The 18,998-nt window shown below is 37.6% G+C and overlaps 1 protein-coding gene across 1 annotated transcript in view; it reads left to right on the forward strand.

Moving 5' to 3' along the window:
- The window catches only part of MYO3B (myosin IIIB), a 700,839-nt gene that overhangs the window by 507,474 nt on the left and 174,367 nt on the right, over positions 1-18,998 (forward strand). Inside the window, exons 30-31 of the mRNA XM_056793985.1 lie at positions 7,029-7,089; positions 8,538-8,637. Of these exons, the coding sequence (XP_056649963.1) occupies positions 7,029-7,089; positions 8,538-8,637 (161 nt within the window). The remainder of the gene's footprint in view (positions 1-7,028; positions 7,090-8,537; positions 8,638-18,998) is intronic.

The following is an 18,998-nucleotide window of genomic DNA, read 5'->3' on the forward strand; positions in this document are numbered from 1 at the left end:
AAAATAGTTTTCCCTTGCTCTAATTATAATCATGAGCTGAGTCTGTCTCTTGTGTTATGATGAGTTGGCTGCTATTTTGGGGGCTGAAATCAACACCTTAGTCTTATTGAATTTTATCTGAGGTATAGCTAAATATGAATGGAAAGGAACTGAGATAAAACCCCCTTTTATTAGATATGGTGTTCCTTTAGGAAGGAGACTACAGGTTTCACAAATTAGCCATACCACCAAATATAAGGAAAAGATTAGTAAGGAATAGAGTGTCAATGAGGTCAATAACAACAATAGAACCATGAGATTTGCTATATTCCATCTTACATTGCAAATTGCATATAGCCTGTGAGTTTGAGTCCTTCTTTTCTCTCAAGCAATTACCTTAGCTTCGTGGGATTATAGGCTTAGGGCCATCTGGGGCCATCTTAGTCCAAACACCTTATTTTGCAGGTGAGGAATCTGAAGCCCAAGAAAGTTAGGAGAAATACCTAAGGCCTCACAGTTAGTATGCATGATGTTAGAACTTAAACCTCAGTCTTCTGATTCCAGAGCCAGTGCTTTTCCCACTGTATTTGCTGCCTCATGAGTAAACCATGAGTTTAGAAATTACAAGTACAAAAAGAAAGTAGCTGACATGGATGAAACCACATATATTAAGCACTTACTTTGTGCCCGGTATGATGCCATGATAGGCATCAGAGACACAAATATAGACATTCACACAGTCTTTGATTCAGAGAATTATAACCTAATAGGAAAATGACATATGGACAGGTAACTAAGGGTGGAAGGAAGATTATGTTGACTACAGAAGGAGAGGTCTGGGTGGAGTTCTCTAAGAAGTTTGAAGAGAGAACTGGCTTTCAGCTTGGCAATGTGAGGGTGATCAGGGGCAGGCTTTATGGAAGATGTGGCACTTGAACTGAGCCTTGCAAAAACAGAAAGTGGGGTAAAGCCGAAAAGGGCAGCTAGGTGGTATAGTAGATGTGAGGAAGATCTGGGGTCAAATCTGGCCTCGAACCCTTGGTAGCTGTATTATCCTGGGCAGGTTGCTTAACCCTCTTTGCCCCAATTTCCTCATCTGTAGAATAATGATGCTAAAGAAGGGAATGGAAATCACTCTAGTATCTTTGTCAAGAAGTCTTAAATGGGATCATGAAAAGTCTGTCCTGAAAAATGACTGAACCACAAAGTTGAAAGAGCATTGGATTTGAAGTCAGAGGTCCTGGGTTAGGGTCTCTGTGTCACTTCTTGTAACTGTATGCCCTTGGGCAAGTCATTTAATTTTTTTGGTGCCCTACCTCTACTTTCCTCTGAAAGTATATAACTTAATAAATAAATAAATAATAAATTAATAACTTAATCAGTAGTGATAAGGTTTTCAGAGGAATGATAGATTTGGAGCATTAGATTTTTTTTTCAATTTACCAAAGTTCATTTTCTCACTGTCCTACCTCCCCATACGAAAAAAAAATGAAAACAAAGCCCTTGTAACGAATGTGATTAATTAAGGAAAATAAATACCCAGATTAGCTATGTCCAAAAAATATATACAGTATCTCTTACTCTGAATCTGTTACTCTTCTTTAATCATAATTGGTTCTTAAGTCTTTTGAAGTTGCTTGTTTCTGACATTTTTGTTATTGATAAATTATTTTTCTGGTTCTGCTCATTTCACTCTGCCTCAGTTCATACAAGTTTCTCTGAAGTCATCTCTGTTATCATTTGTTACAGCATAATATTCCATCACTTTATATGCCATAATTTGTTCAGCCATTCCTCAATTGATGAATACCCCCTTAGTTTCCAGTTTTTAGCCTTCATAAAAAATCTGTCATAAATACTTTTGCACATGTGGATTCTTTTCCTCTTTCTTTGATATCTCTTGGGAGTGGGGAGGGGAAGGAAAGATAGACCTAATCATGGTATTGCAAGGCCAAGGGTATATACAAGACATAATAGTTGAATAATTTTGTAGATACAGATTCAGATTGCTTCCTAGTGTGGCTGAATCAATTCATATATACCTCTACCAGTAGTGCAAAAGTTTGGGTTCAGAGGGAAGAATTGGGAACAATGGGGAAAAGTTGCAAAGAGACAAATTTAGGTTGACAGAAAGAGGAAAAACTTCCTAACTGCATTGTCTTAGAGTGGATTGGGCTTCCTCTTCTAGAGTGGGCTTCCCATTACCTTATTTGCAGCTCCAAGGAACTACTGAATGACTATGTGTCCAATATCTTGTACAAGTGTGAAAAGGACTAAAAGTGCTCTGAGGTTCCTTCCAACTTTTCCAATCTAACCATAGAGATTCTATGATTCTGTGAAGATATGATCAGTAAGAGTTGGCAACAGATTAGTTTGGAATGAGATCAAAAGAAAGAAGAGTAAAAGATAATGCCAAGGTTTTTCCTTTGAGAAGACTGATAAGGGGAGAAAATAGAAGTAAAAATTGAAGGAGAGGAACAGGGTTGGGGGAAACATGAATTTTGTTTTGGACTATTGAATTTGAGAAACCTTCATGATACCAGAGATGGAGATATACCCAGCAGGCAGTTAGGAGTTTATAACTCGACTTGAAGGGATAACTTAGAGATATGACAATGGAAAAGTACATTGGTTTCAGAGCCAGAAGACCAGGGTTCACTTTTTTACTTATTATCTGTGTGCCTGTGGATATCACTTTATCTCTCTGAAACTCAGTTTCCTCATGTGTAAAATGAGTGTGATTAGACCAGATAACCTCTAAAGCCTATTCCAGTTCAAAATCTATGATTCTTTGAAAGTTGAGAATCATCTGCACAATGGACACTTTAAAAGGAAAGTTTACAGAAGTAAAGACACCAAAGGAAAACAACTGCTTGAATACATGGATGTGGGGGATATGTTTAGGGATGTAGACTCTAAATAAACATCCTAGTGCAAACATCAACAACATGGAAATGGGTTTTGATCAAGGACACAAGCAATAACCAATGAAATTTCATGTGGGCTGTGGGAAAGATGGGTGGGGGGGGAGGGAAGGCAATAATGTGATTATTGTAACCAAGGAATAATGTTCTAAATTGACTAAATAAACTAATTCAAATTTTAAAAAAAAGGAAAGTTTACTACACTGCCCTTCTGGTTTTTAAATCAAGCCCCTGTGAATCACTTTCCTGGAGCCTCATTACACCCTAGGTGAAATGACAAGGCTGAGTCCTCACAAAGCTAAGAACAAGCTTTTCTCCATGGTAAAGCCACTAATCTTTGCCTGTCTCCAGAACAATCCCCCCTCACCCCTGAAAGCTAAAAGGAGAGAGCACCTAAGACATTTTCAGCCTCTTCTTTTCCTTAGAGTTTTTCTCTTTTCCCCATAACAAAATAATAGTGAGGTAGGTCTTTCAATAGAAGGAATAAGAGTGTGTTTGTGTGTATATGTGTGAAGTATAGTGTAATGTAGTTTCACTGAAATTCAGAGTATGACAATAAAACTTTCTCAATAGTTAAATAAGTCAAGTTACCATTTCTGAGAAGACACCATTCTCTAAAAGAACTGAAAGAAGGCTATTAAATGACCAAGGCCTGGGGGTAACTTGATTTGGAATTTAGCTGCAGATTCCTCATTTTATCATTTAGCCTTTGATATAACCCAGTGATGCAATCACAGGCACACCACTGCCCATTTGTATCCACAGGCATCCATGGTAACTGCAAATTCTAGGGTTTCTGAGAACATGGCAATAGCTGAAGGGACTTTATTTGCAAATCTAAGGCTCAATGATGCTGTTGTCTTCTTATCCAGAGAAACTGATGATTATCTTTCCCTTACAACTTCCCCTCACCCTCCCTACCATGAAACAGACATCAGCATGCCTGGTGAAATCACTGGCAGGGAATTAAGATTCAGTTCAACTTTGGAAGAGAATTGACTTGTGTGATCACTGTTTAAGGCAAAACAAAATTTGGCAGGTTGGATTATTCCTAAGGGCTTGAGTGTGGAGGAAAAGAAACTGAAGTGACATTTCCCAGTGGGAGAGCATAAGGGTTGTCATCTGTCCATTCGGTCCCTATGAGCCCATGTCAGTTAGAGGACTTTTCAAATGTTCAAACTGAGTGGGGTAAAGGTGGGGAGGTGGGGTTGGGGAAGGAAGATAAGAGCACCCCTCCTGGACCAAACTAGCTTCTCTAGTTTTCTTTTAAATCCTCTCAGGACTCCTGGAGAGACCAGAATCCACCTGTCTTTCTGATGGCTCCATGTATCCTCAGGGACTATCTTGGGACTAGAGCAGACCTCCCAGGGAAACTCTTGACCACTGCAAGGTCCATGATTCCCCTGATTAACCTTGAACTTGAAGGGGTTTGGAGTAAGATCCTAGAGCTTGGAAAACCCAAGATGCAAAAAGAAGGGTATCTCTGCCAGACCACATGGTATCCCCACAATTTGAATGTTCACCCAGATATACTATAATATTCTGTATTTATTACTTGAAGGACACTGAAACATCATTAAACACAGTTGTATTGCTTATATGCCTCTGCAAACAAATGGTACCTCCCCACCCCCAAGGTAATATCAAGTCAAGACAATAGACATTTATTAAATACCTACTGTTTGTTATGCACTATGTTAAGTTTTGAAGATTCAAAGAAAGGCAAAAGCCTAATTCCTACTCTTATGGAGTAAGATAATTAAAGAGAAGATATGCAACAACTATGTACTAATAAGTTATATACAGGATAAATTGCACATAATCAAAAGAGGAAAGGCATTAGCATTAAGGAAGATCAGGAAAAAATTTTGCAGGAGGTGAGATTTTAACTGGGACTTCAAGGAAGTCAAGGTAGCTAGGAAATGGAGATGAGGAAAGAATTCCAGGCCTGGAGAAAGCTAGTCAAAATGCTCAGATCAGGAGATGGAGTGTCTTGTGGAAGGAATCACAAAGAGGCCAGAGTCACTGGATCACAAAGTTGAACAGAAGGTTGGAAATGGTAGTAATATCTCCATTAGGCAAAATAATAAATTTCAATATTTACAAATACAAAGAGCTTTGCAGACGTGAACACATTTTATCTTCACAACAATCCCATAAAACCAGGGATAGGTTATTGTCCCACTTTTACAGATGAGGAAACTGAGGCCCAGAAAATTTAAAGGGTGAGAACAATGAGTAAATGATGAACCTCAGACTCAAGCCCTCTGACTTCAAGTCCATCCTCATTTACCTCAATGCTTTTTTGGGTATTTAAGTTTAAGTTAAGACCATTGATAGTTACGTGATCTAGTTCAACCTCTTCATTAAACAGTTGAGGAAAAGGAGGAAGCTTGAAAGGATGAAATGATTGACCCAAAGGCTTAAAGAGAGAGACAGAGAAAAGGCTACAAATCCTTCTTCCTACTCTAGAGTGGTTTGCACTGGTCAGTGACCTCTTGTCACCGTAGTACTCTGCCTTGGGTAACTTCTTCTCTTTAGGACATTATTATAACTCCAGTCCATTAATAAGAATGTTAACCAAATGTCAAGATCAGTACATAGTCAGAATCATTCTGACTCCTCTCCTACTTTTATAGTGCTTTTAATCAGTCTAATATTAACTTTCATTTATATAGCACTTTGTGGCAGGTAATTAACTCCAAGAATAGAATGCTAGCCCTTGATGACCTGAGTTCAAATCTGGTTTCAAACACTTTACTTAAGCCTGTTTGCCTAGTTTCCTCATCTATAAAATGATGGTGCTGGTGAAGGAAATGGCAAACCACTCCAGTATCCTTGCCAAGACAACCCCAAAAGGAGTCATGAAGAGTCACAACTGAATTGACTGAACAATAATAAGTGGCACAGGGCTTGAACACAGACCCTGGAATCAGGGTCTTCAAATGACTTCAAATGAGACCTCAGACATTTACTGGCAAGTCCCTTAACCAGTACCTGTCTCAGTTTCCTCATCTTTAAAATGTTCAATGTACTTCCTAGGGTTGTTGTGAGGATCAAATGAGAGAATATTTGTAAAACATTTTATATATTTTAAATTACTCTAGCAGTACAAGATAATGTTACTATCAATTGACTTATAGACCTCTCATGTGATCTCAATAATTCCATAAAGTATGTGCTATAGGTATCATTAATCCTCATTTTAAAGCTCAGGAAATTAAAACTGAGAGATATTGAGCCTCTTCACGAATTTATCCAACAAGCATTTTTTAAAGTACCTACTAAGGGTCAGGGTGCTGAGAATAGAAAGAGGAAAATTTAAGTGTCCCTACCTTCAAGGAACTCAGATTCCAACTAAATTAACTAGGGGAGGGGGAGGAACTAGGTCCCTTCTCCTCTGAAGTGTTTTTCTTAGTTATAAAATAATATGGGCAGCTAGGTGGAACAGAGGATAGATAGAACTCTAGGCCTGTAGTCAGGAAGATCTGAGTTCAAATTCAGCCTCTGATCCTTACTAGCTGTGGAGAAGTCTTTTAACCCTGTTTGCCTCAGTAAACAAATGCACCCCCCCCAGGTAATATCAAATCCAGACAATGAGCATTTATTAAATACCTATTGTGTACCTCCTCTGTAAAATGATCTGGAGAAGGAAATGCAAACCACTCCAGTATCTTTTACCAAGAAAACCTCAAATGGGGTCACAGAGAATCAGCAAGGATCAAATAACAACAGCAACCACAAAATGGTTAGACTTAACTGGACTTTAAAGTTGCTTCCAGCTCCCTAAATCCTATGTTGAATGATCTCACTGGGCAGACGTGCTCACTAGACTTGTTCTCATCTCAGGGTTGTAAACATTGCAGTTGATTTTTTCTGTTTTTGGAATCCCAGAACTGGCTGTTTCTGTGCTGTAATATTTAGGACCCATTATTTGGATGTGCCTAATTGAAGCTGATCATATCCTTTTGATCAGGGGATAGGGGTGGGGGAAGAAGGGAAAGGACAAAACAACATGTGAACTTAATAAAATTGTGCTCTCTGGTGAATTTTTGGTGAGGGAGGGAAAACAATCAATTTGAAACTTCTTTCATTAAAAGACAAAAACGTAACTGTTCTTTTTAGGCGACGGCATACCCAGAGTCCTCCCAAGGAGTGTGATGTTTCCCACCAGCAAATAAATAAGGTAACTGAAAGTTTGGATTCCTCAAGTCAGGGGAGTCTCATTTCAGAGACTGGGCTGAAAGATGCCTGAATGTGCTCAGTCCAGCCGTACCCACATGAAACTGTTAGGGAGGTTTTGAAGTCTTTGAGACAAAACCCCTGGCTGGCTAAAGAACTTTAGTTCAGTAGAAAGACAGGGAGGTACAGTGAATACAAGAATCAAAAGGCTGGAAATTTGCTGCTGAGAATAAATGCGAGCTGCTCCCCGAGGTGATTTGTCTGCGCACTTCACTTTCTACAGATGTTAGAGCCTCTTTCTGAGCGAGGACCCGAGGTTCTCTGGTAGCACTTTGATATCCTGCTCGAATTCAATATGTGAAATGGAGGAGTCGCTCTGTGACTTGGAGCACAGAGCCAGCTTTGAAGTCTGATCCAATTTTGGCTGCTCAGTATTTGATGTTGAAAGGATGAAATGAAGAAAATGTACAGTTTTTGCCAGTAACTCTGCTGAGCATATGTAAGATTAAAAAAACAAAATCCTTTGGATGATGTACTTAGAAATGTTAAGTAGATTAATACCTTCCTATAGGTCGGTGGGGTTCCCCCCCCCTTTCCTTGCTTATAGATACAAATGGAGTGTAAGAGAAAATAAGCATATAGCCATTTTTAAAAAGATCATGGTCTAGAATGAGCTTGGAAGGTAATGAGAGTCTACAAGTTCAGGGAAAGAAAGAGAAAGAGACAGAGAGAAAGAAAGAAAGAAAGAAAGAAAGAAAGAAAGAAAGAAAGAAAGAAAGAAAGAAAGAAAGAAAGAAAGAAAGAAAGAAAGAAAGAAAGAAAGAAAGAAAGAAAGAAAGAAAGAAAGAAAGAAAGAAAGAAAGAAAGAAAGGAAGGAAGGAAGAAAGAAAGAAAGAAAGAAAGAAAGGAAGGAAGAAAGAAAGGAAGGAAGGAAGGAAGGAAGGAAGGAAGGAAGGAAGGAAGGAAGGAAGGAAGGAAGGAAGGAAGGAAGGAAAGAAGGAAGAAAAAAGAAAGGAAGAAAAAAGAAAGGAAAGAAGGAAAGAAGAGAGAAAATAGAATGAAGGAAAGGAAAGAAGAAAAAGAAAGGAAAAAGGAAGGAAGGAAGGAAAGAAGGAAGAAAGGAAAGAGAAAAAGGAAGAAGGAAAGGAAGGAAGAAGAGAGAAATAAGGAAGCAGGAAGAAGGAAAAGGAGGAAGGAAGAAAGGAGAAAGGGAGGAAGAGAGGAAGTTAACTAGCAGTCCAAAAGTGATGGCTTTCAGTCACCAAAAGTCCCAAGTGTGACCCCATTTCATTCCAATTCAGAGTTGGAACACTTGACAAAGTGAATCAAATTGGTATTGCTTCCTTTACAACCCAAGTTAAAGGCTATTTTGGTTAAATGGGAATAGTATTTTCAAAGTTTCTTATTCACAGTGTATAAATGGTTTCTTTTCCCAAATGGTGCCTTCTGAAGGATGTAGTCTCCAGAAAGGATTCCCCACCTTCTACTCAAGTATCTGCTAGTTCTCCAGATCTTCAATTCTCAAGCCCCAGGGAGTTGCATCAAAAACCAGGTAAGGAGTACCCTGAGAAATAAGGCTACTGCTCTCAATCTGTACATGCTATGTATTACCTGTGTTATATGTATGTTTGTCTACTTATTGATGAGTCATTTTCAGCAATCCTCTCCAGAAGACAGCAAGCGATTGGTGAGGAAAAGAATTGATTGTAGATGACCCGTCTATAAACGTGAAAGGCAATTTGAACTGTTTTGTTGGAAATAGAAGCAAAGGATTCATGTGTCAGGATCAAAAAAGAAGGAAAGGAAATCTGCTGTAAGGGCAACAATCAACTCTGTCTGCTCTATAAAAGGGAACCTTCCTTCCAAGGAAAAAAAATGTAAATCCCAAACCCAATTTCTCCTTTCAGGTGCAAGTCCTATGGACAAGGAAGTAGCTTCAAAATTTACTCCATCTTATAAAAAGGAAAGACACATAGAAAGCTGCTTACATTGTAGCAAATTTATTCAGTCAAACAGAAAAATCTGGAATCTGGGCACAGCTCATTCCAGAGTAGAAACTATCCTTTGCCTTTTCATATCCCCAGAGCTTAGCATAGTGACTGGCACAAAGTAGGTGCTTAATAAATGCATATTAACTGACTGACTGACTGCATCTGTATAGAGAATGATTCTATCCTTCTTGTTAAGATGGTCATTTTTTTTCCCAACAGGCTCGGCTCTATCTTTTTTTACATTTTATAAAATGGTCACTTCTGGCATTTTCTTTTTAAATTCCATTCTAGAGAGTATGATAATTATGCTTGTATGCAATATGATTTATCATTACATAAGAGCCCAAAATGATTATGAGAAATATTCATGAGCCTAAAGAAAATGCAAAATGGAGTTAATTTGTGAGTTTTTAGGCCACTTCTAGGAAAAAGACCTTTTCAACTTGAAAGCTTAGTGGTGACATTGATGTGAGTGCTGTCTCTGACATGGGCACATGGTTTTCAGCCCAGACCTAACTAGTTGCCATTCTCTTGTTCCTCAGCCTGTTTGCCAGTGACTAGGAGGATCTTTGTAGAAACATTGTACAGAATGGGAAATTCATTATAAATTTAATATGACCTTCAGTCCATATGGAACTTGAATTCTTGGAGAGAGACCAGAGAGGGTGTGCCCATCAAAGCAGAACTCTTTTAAATGGATATATGTTAAACAGTAAACCTGTCAAGGAGAAATATTTTCCATGCTCTAAGCCAGTGTTCAAGGATGGGGTAAGGAGACACTGGGGAAAAGGGCGGCATAAAAGGAAGGAGCATTGAAGTGAATTTGGTACCTAGAGTAATTCGGTAAAAATCTACATTAAAGTATTGATAATTACTAAACAGCAAGTGGGAGCTGAGATTCAGGAGAGGGGAAAACAGAGAAAAAAGGAGGAGAAAATAAAAAGCAAAAGAATGCTTGTTTTTCTGCATATGCAAATGCAGTATGGATTTGTTCAACTGAAAAACTTAACAAGATAAACTAACAGAGAAGGAAACCCAGGGAAATAAAAATCTCATAATAAAACATGGCTTTCTGGAGAAAGCATAAAACATGTTATACTTTAAAATAAATAGCTATAAAACGAAACCATTTCTTCTGTAAAAAGAAACCAGAAATTCTGAACATTCCAACTTCTTCACATGCTTGATTGTTATTAGTTATAAATATGAATTTTGAGTTCTCACTACCATAGAAATTGTAATAGAAACAAGAATGAAGTGAAACACTATTTAAGTAATATTGTCAGTGGAAAACAGCTCATTTTAAGTGTATTTGTGATAGTTCTGAACTGAAAAACAAACAAGTTTGTATTCCTTTCTCTCTCCCCTAATAGGTATAGCTAGTAGAAAAAATGAGCAAAATTTGTTTTTCAGAGGAAAAAATGAATCCAACTTATCCCCAACCTTAAGAAGTGGCAAAGAGAAATCAAAGAACGAAAGTTCAAGAATGTCTATTTGTGTGTTTAAATATTCACCAGGTTACAGCAGTGTATGCTACAAAATTGCTTTGTAGCTAACTGTCCCCTTTGAATGATGCTCTTCACCACCAATGGAAGCTAAGGGCTAGACTTTTTCTAATCCGTTCATGGAAAAGATTTTTGGTGGCACTTTCAATTTCCAAAACATTAACATACAACAAATGTGTTCTCACATGTGGTTAAAGATGACTTCATCAAAGCCTATCTGCTTTATTAAAAGAGGAGGATAAATAAATATCAATTAAGATCATTAAGTCATGACAACCATTCTGAGCATATGTCAGGAGATCTGTCAGTAAAGGAACTATACTAGATGAGCTCCATGGTCCCAGCTTTAACAGTCACTCTCTCTATGAAATGTCACTGTTGTGTGCATGTGGCTATTGGGAGCTTTCTCATTTCCCATGTCCTAGTAGAAAAGAGTTTCATGCAGCAGGCAAAACATAGCACTTTGCTTCCTTACTCAAATCATGTGGCTTATAGTGTATCAGCTGAAAAATCTGGAGGACTGACTTTTACTACAGTAAAACATCCTTTACCTGACAGATTTGGACAACAAGTTGTTCAAATATAAATGACATTTTCCAGATACCTGAAAATCTCTTTATAGCTTTTTGTATTTTACCTATTTAGGATGGAATTCTTTTTCCTAAAAAGAATTCTTCTTAAACAAAGAACCCAATAAAACAACCATTTCTTGATAATGAGTGAATAGATGAATGGAAAAAAAAAACAAGTGGTATAAAGCTGAATTTATATCTTTACTATATTCTATGGAGGATAGACTATACTACATAAAATGAGGACCCATTAGAAAAGGGGCAACTAGATTGCAGTGGATAGAATGCCAACACTGGAGTCAGGAAGACTCATCTTCCTAAATTCAAATCGGGCCTCAGACATTAACTTGCTGTGTGACTCTGGGTAAGCCACTTAATCCTGTTTGTCTCAGTCTCCTTATCTGCAAAATTGACTGAAGAAGGAAATAACAAACCACTTATGTAACTTTGCAAAGAAAACCCCAAATGGAATCACACATTTGGACAAGACTGAAATGACTAAAAAACAAGAACATAGAAAAATAATACTATACTGTATAGAATAAAGACCCATTCTTGACTCTAAAAGTTTTCACAGACTCTAAACATGATAGTAAGTACACTATTTGTATCTATTGATTGAAGAAGTACCTGATGACAAAAAGCCCCTAAGAAATCAGTCACACTTATAAGTAAATTTATAATTTATTAGTCAAAACAACATCTAAAAAAGTAATGTGGATTAGTGGAGAAAAGGCTAATCTTGGAATCAGTATGACCTAGGTTAAAATTTTGCTTCCTATACATGCCAGCCATATGACCAGGGGCAAATTACTTAACTTCTTGGTATGTCATGTAACTCTCTAAGCCTACAAGTATATAGGAGGCTGAACTGCCTAGGTGGAAAGAGTTTTCACATCATGAGTCATTGACCCAGATAACATCTTTATAGATTTTTCCATTTTACCTATTTAGGATAGAATTCTTCTTCCTATTTTCTATGTTTTAAAACAAAGAACTCAATATAAAATCATAGATCTAGAATCTCTACCCACCCTCATGCCTGAAAGAGACAGACAGATACACAAAGAGAGAGAGAAGAGAAGCAAAGGAAAGGAAAGGACAGAGAAAAGAGAAAAGAGGAGAAGAGAAGAGAAGAGAAGAGAAGAGAAGAGAAGAGAAGAGAAGAGAAGAGAAGAGAAGAGAAGAGAAGAGAAGAGAAGAGAAGAGAAGAGAAGAGAAGAGAAGAGAAGAGAAGAGAAGAGAAGAGAAGAGAAGAGAAGAGAAGAGAGAGAAGGGAGGGAGGGAGGGAAGGAGGAGAGAGGGAAAGAGAAAGAAAGGAAGGAAGAAAAAGGAAGAGAAAAGGAAGAAAGAGAAAGGATAGAGAAGGGAAAAAGTCAAAGTAAGGAGAAAGAAGGAGGAAGGGAAGAAAGAAAGGAGGGAGGTAGGGAGAGAGGAACAGAAAGAAAGAGATCAACATCTAATTTTAAAAAATAGTACACATATGTATGAGACATTCAGTCTGCAAAATATAAAAAAGTTTATTTATTTATTACACTAAGATACATGCTATATTTTATTAGAGCTTACTAAAGATAAAAAAGACAGTCCTTGATACACATGTGAATTTCCAGACCCTTGGCAATTACTCCATATCTCCTGCAAGAATCTGCAGTCCATAACCTAGGAGTCATTGCTATTCTGTTAAAAAGAAGGTAGTAGTGTTTGGTGGGAAATGTGCAGGATTTGAAATCAGAGTATTTGAGTTTGGATCCTGGCTCTGCCACTTTCTTCATAGATGATCTTGATCTTTATCAGTCATTTCATTTCTCTGGACCTCAGTTTCCCCATCTGTAAAATGAGGGACTTAGACTAGGTGCCTTTTAAGATCCTTTCTAGCTCTAAATCTGTAGTGCTATAATAGCCTTTAAAATATTTCATCCTTGCTGATCAAGTTCAAACTTGACCGAACTGTGGACAAGAACTATTGGGATGGTGATTAATTATAGTCTATGTTCTTCTTACATTGGTCTTATGTCAGTATTATTTTTTCTTGCACAAGTCAAGTCTTCTCAGCAAACCTCAAGTACATAGAGTTCATGACTGTTTTAAACGTACACTTTGTATTATCTTCCTGTGCCTTTCTTGGTGCACATTACTGGTTCCCCTTTTCTTGGCTGTAATTCAGCAACCAGAAAAAAAATGCCAGGGTGGATTATTCTCCTTGGCCCTCGTAATACTGGAACTTGAGCTCAATCTGGACAAGAACTATTACAAAAATAGAATGCTACAACAGGCAAAACAAGCCATTAGGTCAACGCAACAGAGCCACCCAAGGCTGGCAAAGGCCACTTTAAAAGGATCGAAGCTCTTTGCCAAACTGCAACCACCCTTATCATAACGAGCTCAGATGTCATCCATTTGGAGATAAATGTTTACACAATGAAGTCTCAAACAAAGTCCAAATAATCTCTCTGGAAATCACATGGAAACCAGACTCCACTCTTGAAGGGTTGGCTACTGCTCCTTTGAGATCCCTCCCAAATTTCATTACCAAATGTCACATACGATACTGTGTAGCCACTCAGTCTTAATTTGAGGCCGTCTTTGGGATTCTGAAACCTTGCTGTTTTTAGCTCGCTGCTTGTTGATGTTGTCCTCTGCATTTTGCCCTATTCCATCAAATTTGTCATAAGCACATCAGCTGAGTTTATTCATTACAATCATAAATGCTATATTAAGGAAAACACAGGCAAAGGACCTTGTCATCAGTATATACTTTGGAAGACAGACACAGAAAAATATGCTTTACTTAGAGAATCTTTTTAGATGAGAAGATATTTTTCCATTACTGGGGTAAATGTTATATTTTCTTACTTCTTAGAGTTACTATGAATGAGCTAGCGAGTGTCTATGAATTTGTGTGTTCTCTCTTTCCTCTTAAATAAATCTTAGAAAATTCACTTGTGTAAGGAAACATGTACATTTTGATGTATCACTTCAGCAGAATGTAAACTCCCTGAGAGCAGGAGCTATTTTTGTTTATCCATTTACCCTGGAAATGAGAAAATATCTTTTTAGCTAAAAATATTCTTTGAGTAGAAGGTAATTATCTATATCTTTTTTCCTAATTCCATACTGTTTTGTTGACATTTGTGCCCAGCAGCCCAAGTTCCTTGCACATTTTGGAGGGAAGGGAAGATTCCCTCTACCAATGCAGATCGGAATCTGCTCTGCAATGAACAGAATTAGACAATTTCCTGGGACACTGAGAGATTGAGTGACTTAGGTCACAGGCAATATATATATCAGAGGCAGGACCCAAACTCAGAATCCTAGGTCTTCACTCCTTTTCTAGCTCTGTATCCACTATGCCATACCACCTTGCACATGGTAGCACTCCATAACTGTTTGCTGAATTTAAGTGTAGCCATATGGTTAAGTGGAAAGAATTCAGAATTTGGTGTTCTGGGTTCAAATCATAGCTCTGCAACTAATTAACTAGGTGATCTCTGGCAAGTTATTTAACCTCTTGGAATCTGAGTTTCCTTAACTGTAAAGTGGAAATGTTGAAGTAAATGATCTTTAAGCTCTAAATATACGTAGCTGTTATCCTCTGAAGTGAATATGAACAAGTATCAAATGTTGGTGGCAGAGGCAAAAGATAGAAGTGACAAGTAATCGGGGTACAAATATTGTTACTAAACCCATAGGGCCAAGCTGTTTTAGAGCCAGAGGAAGTTCCATATAGCTTGGTGCCTTGAGATGAGGACTCAGTAATAAATGAAGATATCCATAAGTAGAAGTGGAAGCCCTGGAGAGGCAGGGGGTGGACAGCAAAGAACTGTTTCTGAAAAACAGCTAGAATTCTCAGGAAGTTATTAAAGTCTCACTTGAGGCCTGCAGCCCCAATCTTTTCCAAAGTATCCTTTTACTAACCCAGAATTCCATTTTCTAATTTTATACTTGTTAGCTTTATGTGAAAGCTCTCATACTTACAAGCTGTCTTAGGAACGTTAATCTTCTAGTTTGACTTGAAAACCTTAAAACAATTAAATATTTTATTTTCAAACACAGGCACACTTCTTCACTATCCCACTTTCTTCCCTCCTCTACTGTCTTTGGGAAAGCAAGAAAAAAATGAAAATGGACCTATTTTGAATAAAAATATTTATTATAGCTCTGTTTGTGGGAGCAAATAATTGAAAATAAAGGAGTTGTCCATAAATTGGGGAGACGCTGAACAAGTTGTAGTATATGATTATGATAGAATACTCTTGTGCTATAAGAAATGACAAAAAGGATGACTTTGGAAAAACCTGGAAAGGCTTACATGAATTGATGCAAAATACATGAGCAGAACCATAAGAATATTGTATACAGTGACAGTGATATTTTTGGGGTGAACAACTATGAATGACCTAGTGCTTTTCAACAATATAGTAATCCAAGATAATTCCAGAGATTCATGATGAAAAATGTAATCTGCCTCCAGGGAAAGAAGAAATGGAGCCTGAATGCAGATCAAAATATGCTATATTTCACTTTTTTCTTCTTTTTCCATTTTTTTTGTTTGAGATCTCTTCCACAAAATGAGTAATATATAAAAATGTTTTATTTGATTGCACATGTAAAATCTTTATCAGTCTCAGGGAGGGAGAAGGGATGGAAGGGAGTGAAGAAGGGTAGGAAAGAAGGAGGGAAAGAATTTGGAACTCAAAATTTGAAAAAATAAATGTTTAAAAAACATTTTTACATGTAATTGGGGGAAAATAAAAACAAGAAAAACAAACAGGTCTAGTTAAGCAAAACAAATCTCTGCCTTGGCCATGTCCAATATGTCTTATTCTGCACTCTGAATTGATCACCTCTATCTGGAGATGGGAAACATGTTTTAGCATAAGCCCTATGGAATCATTACATTGATCAGAATTCTTAAGTCTTTCACAGGTGTTTGTCTTTATAATGTTATTGTCACTGTATAAATTGCCTACTCTACTTTGCATCAGTTCATTCAAATCTTCCCAGATTTCTCTAAAATTGTCTTAAAGCTGATATGGTCCCTTCTACATTCCATATCCGATATTCCTGCCCTGCGGACAGTTTTTTTAAAACCATGATGGTAAATATATTAAACATGTAGTTTACCACAACTTAGACCAATGTCTAAAATTGTGTGTCTCAAAAAGATTTAAGAGTATCTCTCATATCTGTACTAACCATTTTTTAAAAACTCATACCTCCTGTCTTAGAATTGACACTAAGAATTGGTACCAAAGTAGAAGAGCAGTAAGGGCTGGGCAATTGGAGTTAAATGACTTGCTCAGGATCACACAGCCAGGAAATGACTGATGTCAAATTTGAACCCAGGACCACCTGGCTCTCTATCCACCAACATACTCAGCTGCCACTGTCTTCATCTTTGATTTCCAAACACACCCATCTAATTCAGGCCTTCTAGAGGAGTTGTATTAGATGCCCCTCTTCAAACTTTAAGGTTCTAAGATTCTCCCATACTAAAAAAAGATTGCTAAATCTTTCTTTTTTATTATTTGTTCTCCTTCCAATCTTTCCTTACTGCAGTTTGCTCTATGCATGACTTCCAGATTGCCCTTCATGATTTAAAAATCCAAAAATGTCATACCCCTCCTCAAAAACCTTCCTAATTTCTATGTTAACCTGGCTGAAGGTACCTCCACTATCTTGCTTCTACATATCTTTCCATCATGAGTCACTGTTCTCCCCTGAATTACAACCAGACTGGGTCCCTTGACCATATTCCATACTTTCTTCCCTCCTTTAAAATGTATGGAGAAAAAATGACATTAAAAAAAGTTTTTCTTGACTTTGCACATATTGTTACCTATTCATAAATTACCTCATTTCATCTCATTTCAAATGCAGCAGAAATGATCACTCCTCTAAACTCATGACATATTGTGCCTCTTTCTCATATTGATCATGTATTTACTTGTGCCTGTCTTTTCTCTCTTTAGATTACTTATTATAGAAAGAAATTACTTAAGTTTTATTTATCTCCGAATCTTCCCTGGTTCTTCTCCCATTCCCCACAGTGTTCTGCACATAGAAGGTGATTCATAGATATTGGACAGATGAATGATTAATTGTGTATGTGGCATTTTTAAAAAATCTTCTCCACACAGGGAGATTCACTGTTGCCATCAGCGATCTTTGAAAGGATGGTTACTGCAGAAATAGGTGCTGCAAGATTGCAGTAGGGCAAATACTACCCTGTTTTTCAAAAAGCAGAAGCGCAGAGTCTTTAAAACATAACCCAGTGAGTTTGACTCATTCAGAGTGACATTTCTTTTAAAGGAATAGTTAATGAGTAATCTAGAAAAGGAAGAACTGATCATAGAGCTGGAAGCGATATTAGAGGCTATCATTAACCAACCCATTTGTTTTATAGGTAAGCAAACTGAGGCTCAGAAAGATTGATGATTTGCCCAACTTTTAAACTAACCTTATGTTCCTTTGTGACAAGATTATTAGATCACTATGTTAGGGAAATGCTGTAGATATATTACCTAGATTTTAGTGTAGCATTTGATAGAATTTCTCATATGTTTTGTTTTGTTTTGAGTATTACCTTCCAACTTAGAATTAATACTGTAAATTAGTTCCAAGGTAGAAGAGTGGTGAGTAAGTGACTTGTCCAGGGCCACACAGCTAAGGAAGTTACTAAGGCAAGATTTGAACCCAGGACTCTTGTCCCTAAGCCTAGCTCTCACAAAGTGAGCCACTTAGTTCCCCCTGACTCTCATACATTCTGGCAACAAAGATGAAGAGGATATGGGCCAGGGGCTGGCATAATTGGGTAGATTTGGAAGTGATTTAGTGGCTGGACCCAAAGAAGAGTTGTTAGTGGTTTGTTGTCAGCTTGGGAGGAAACCAATAGTGTGGCCCAGAGGTTTTTCTTTGGTTCTGTGTCATTTAGTACTTTTTTCAATGACTTGGACACAGACATAGATGGTAAGAATAAGCTTACCACATTGGCAGATGGCAAAATGGGAGAGAGGCAGTTAACACAGTGGATAGCAGTCATGGATTTAGAAAGCTCTTAATAGGCTAGAACACTGGGCTGTGTCTAATAGAACTAAATGAAACGGTATAAGTGTAATGTCTTTTCCTTGGGTCCAAAAAGTCAGCTTCACAAATACAAGATGGCAGAAGTGTGTCTAAATAGCAATTCATCTGTATAGGCTGTGGGGATTTCAGTGGACTTTGGGCTCAAAGTGAGTCAACAGTGTAATATGGCAACCAAAAAAACAAAACACAAAACAAATGTCACATTATGCTACATTAAGAAAGACACAGTATCCAGGTAATGATCCTGCCATATTATGCCTTGGTCAGGCCACATCTGGAATATCCCATTTGGTTCTCCATGATCTTTAGAATGGTACTGACAAGCTAACTCATATCCAGAGGGTGACAACCAGAATGAAGCAACTGGCCCAGAAAAGAGAAGACTTTTGGGGTGGAGATGGCATAATAGCCACTTTGGGGTGTTTGATATTCTGCCATGTGGAAAACAGAATAGAGTTATAATCACAGGTTTAGAACCAAAATAAAACTTGAGGGTCACCATTTTAACTTTCCCCTAGTCTTAATTTACAAATGATAAAAGAGGTCCAGAGAAGCTAAGTTACTTGTCTAGGGTCACACAGATAGTAAAATAGAAGCAGAATTTTAATCCAGGTCCTCTGCCACCACTTCTAGCACTCTTTCTACTTTTTTTCCCTGCTTTTCTCAGCATAGAGGAACTAGGATGAATGCATTAGTGTTTCAGAGAGGTATATTTAAGCTTGATATAAAGAGGGACTTCCTATCAATTAGCGTTGA

The sequence above is a fragment of the Monodelphis domestica genome, chromosome 4, assembly GCF_027887165.1.
Source record: "Monodelphis domestica isolate mMonDom1 chromosome 4, mMonDom1.pri, whole genome shotgun sequence".
In the NCBI taxonomy this organism is placed as follows: Eukaryota; Metazoa; Chordata; class Mammalia; order Didelphimorphia; family Didelphidae; genus Monodelphis; species Monodelphis domestica.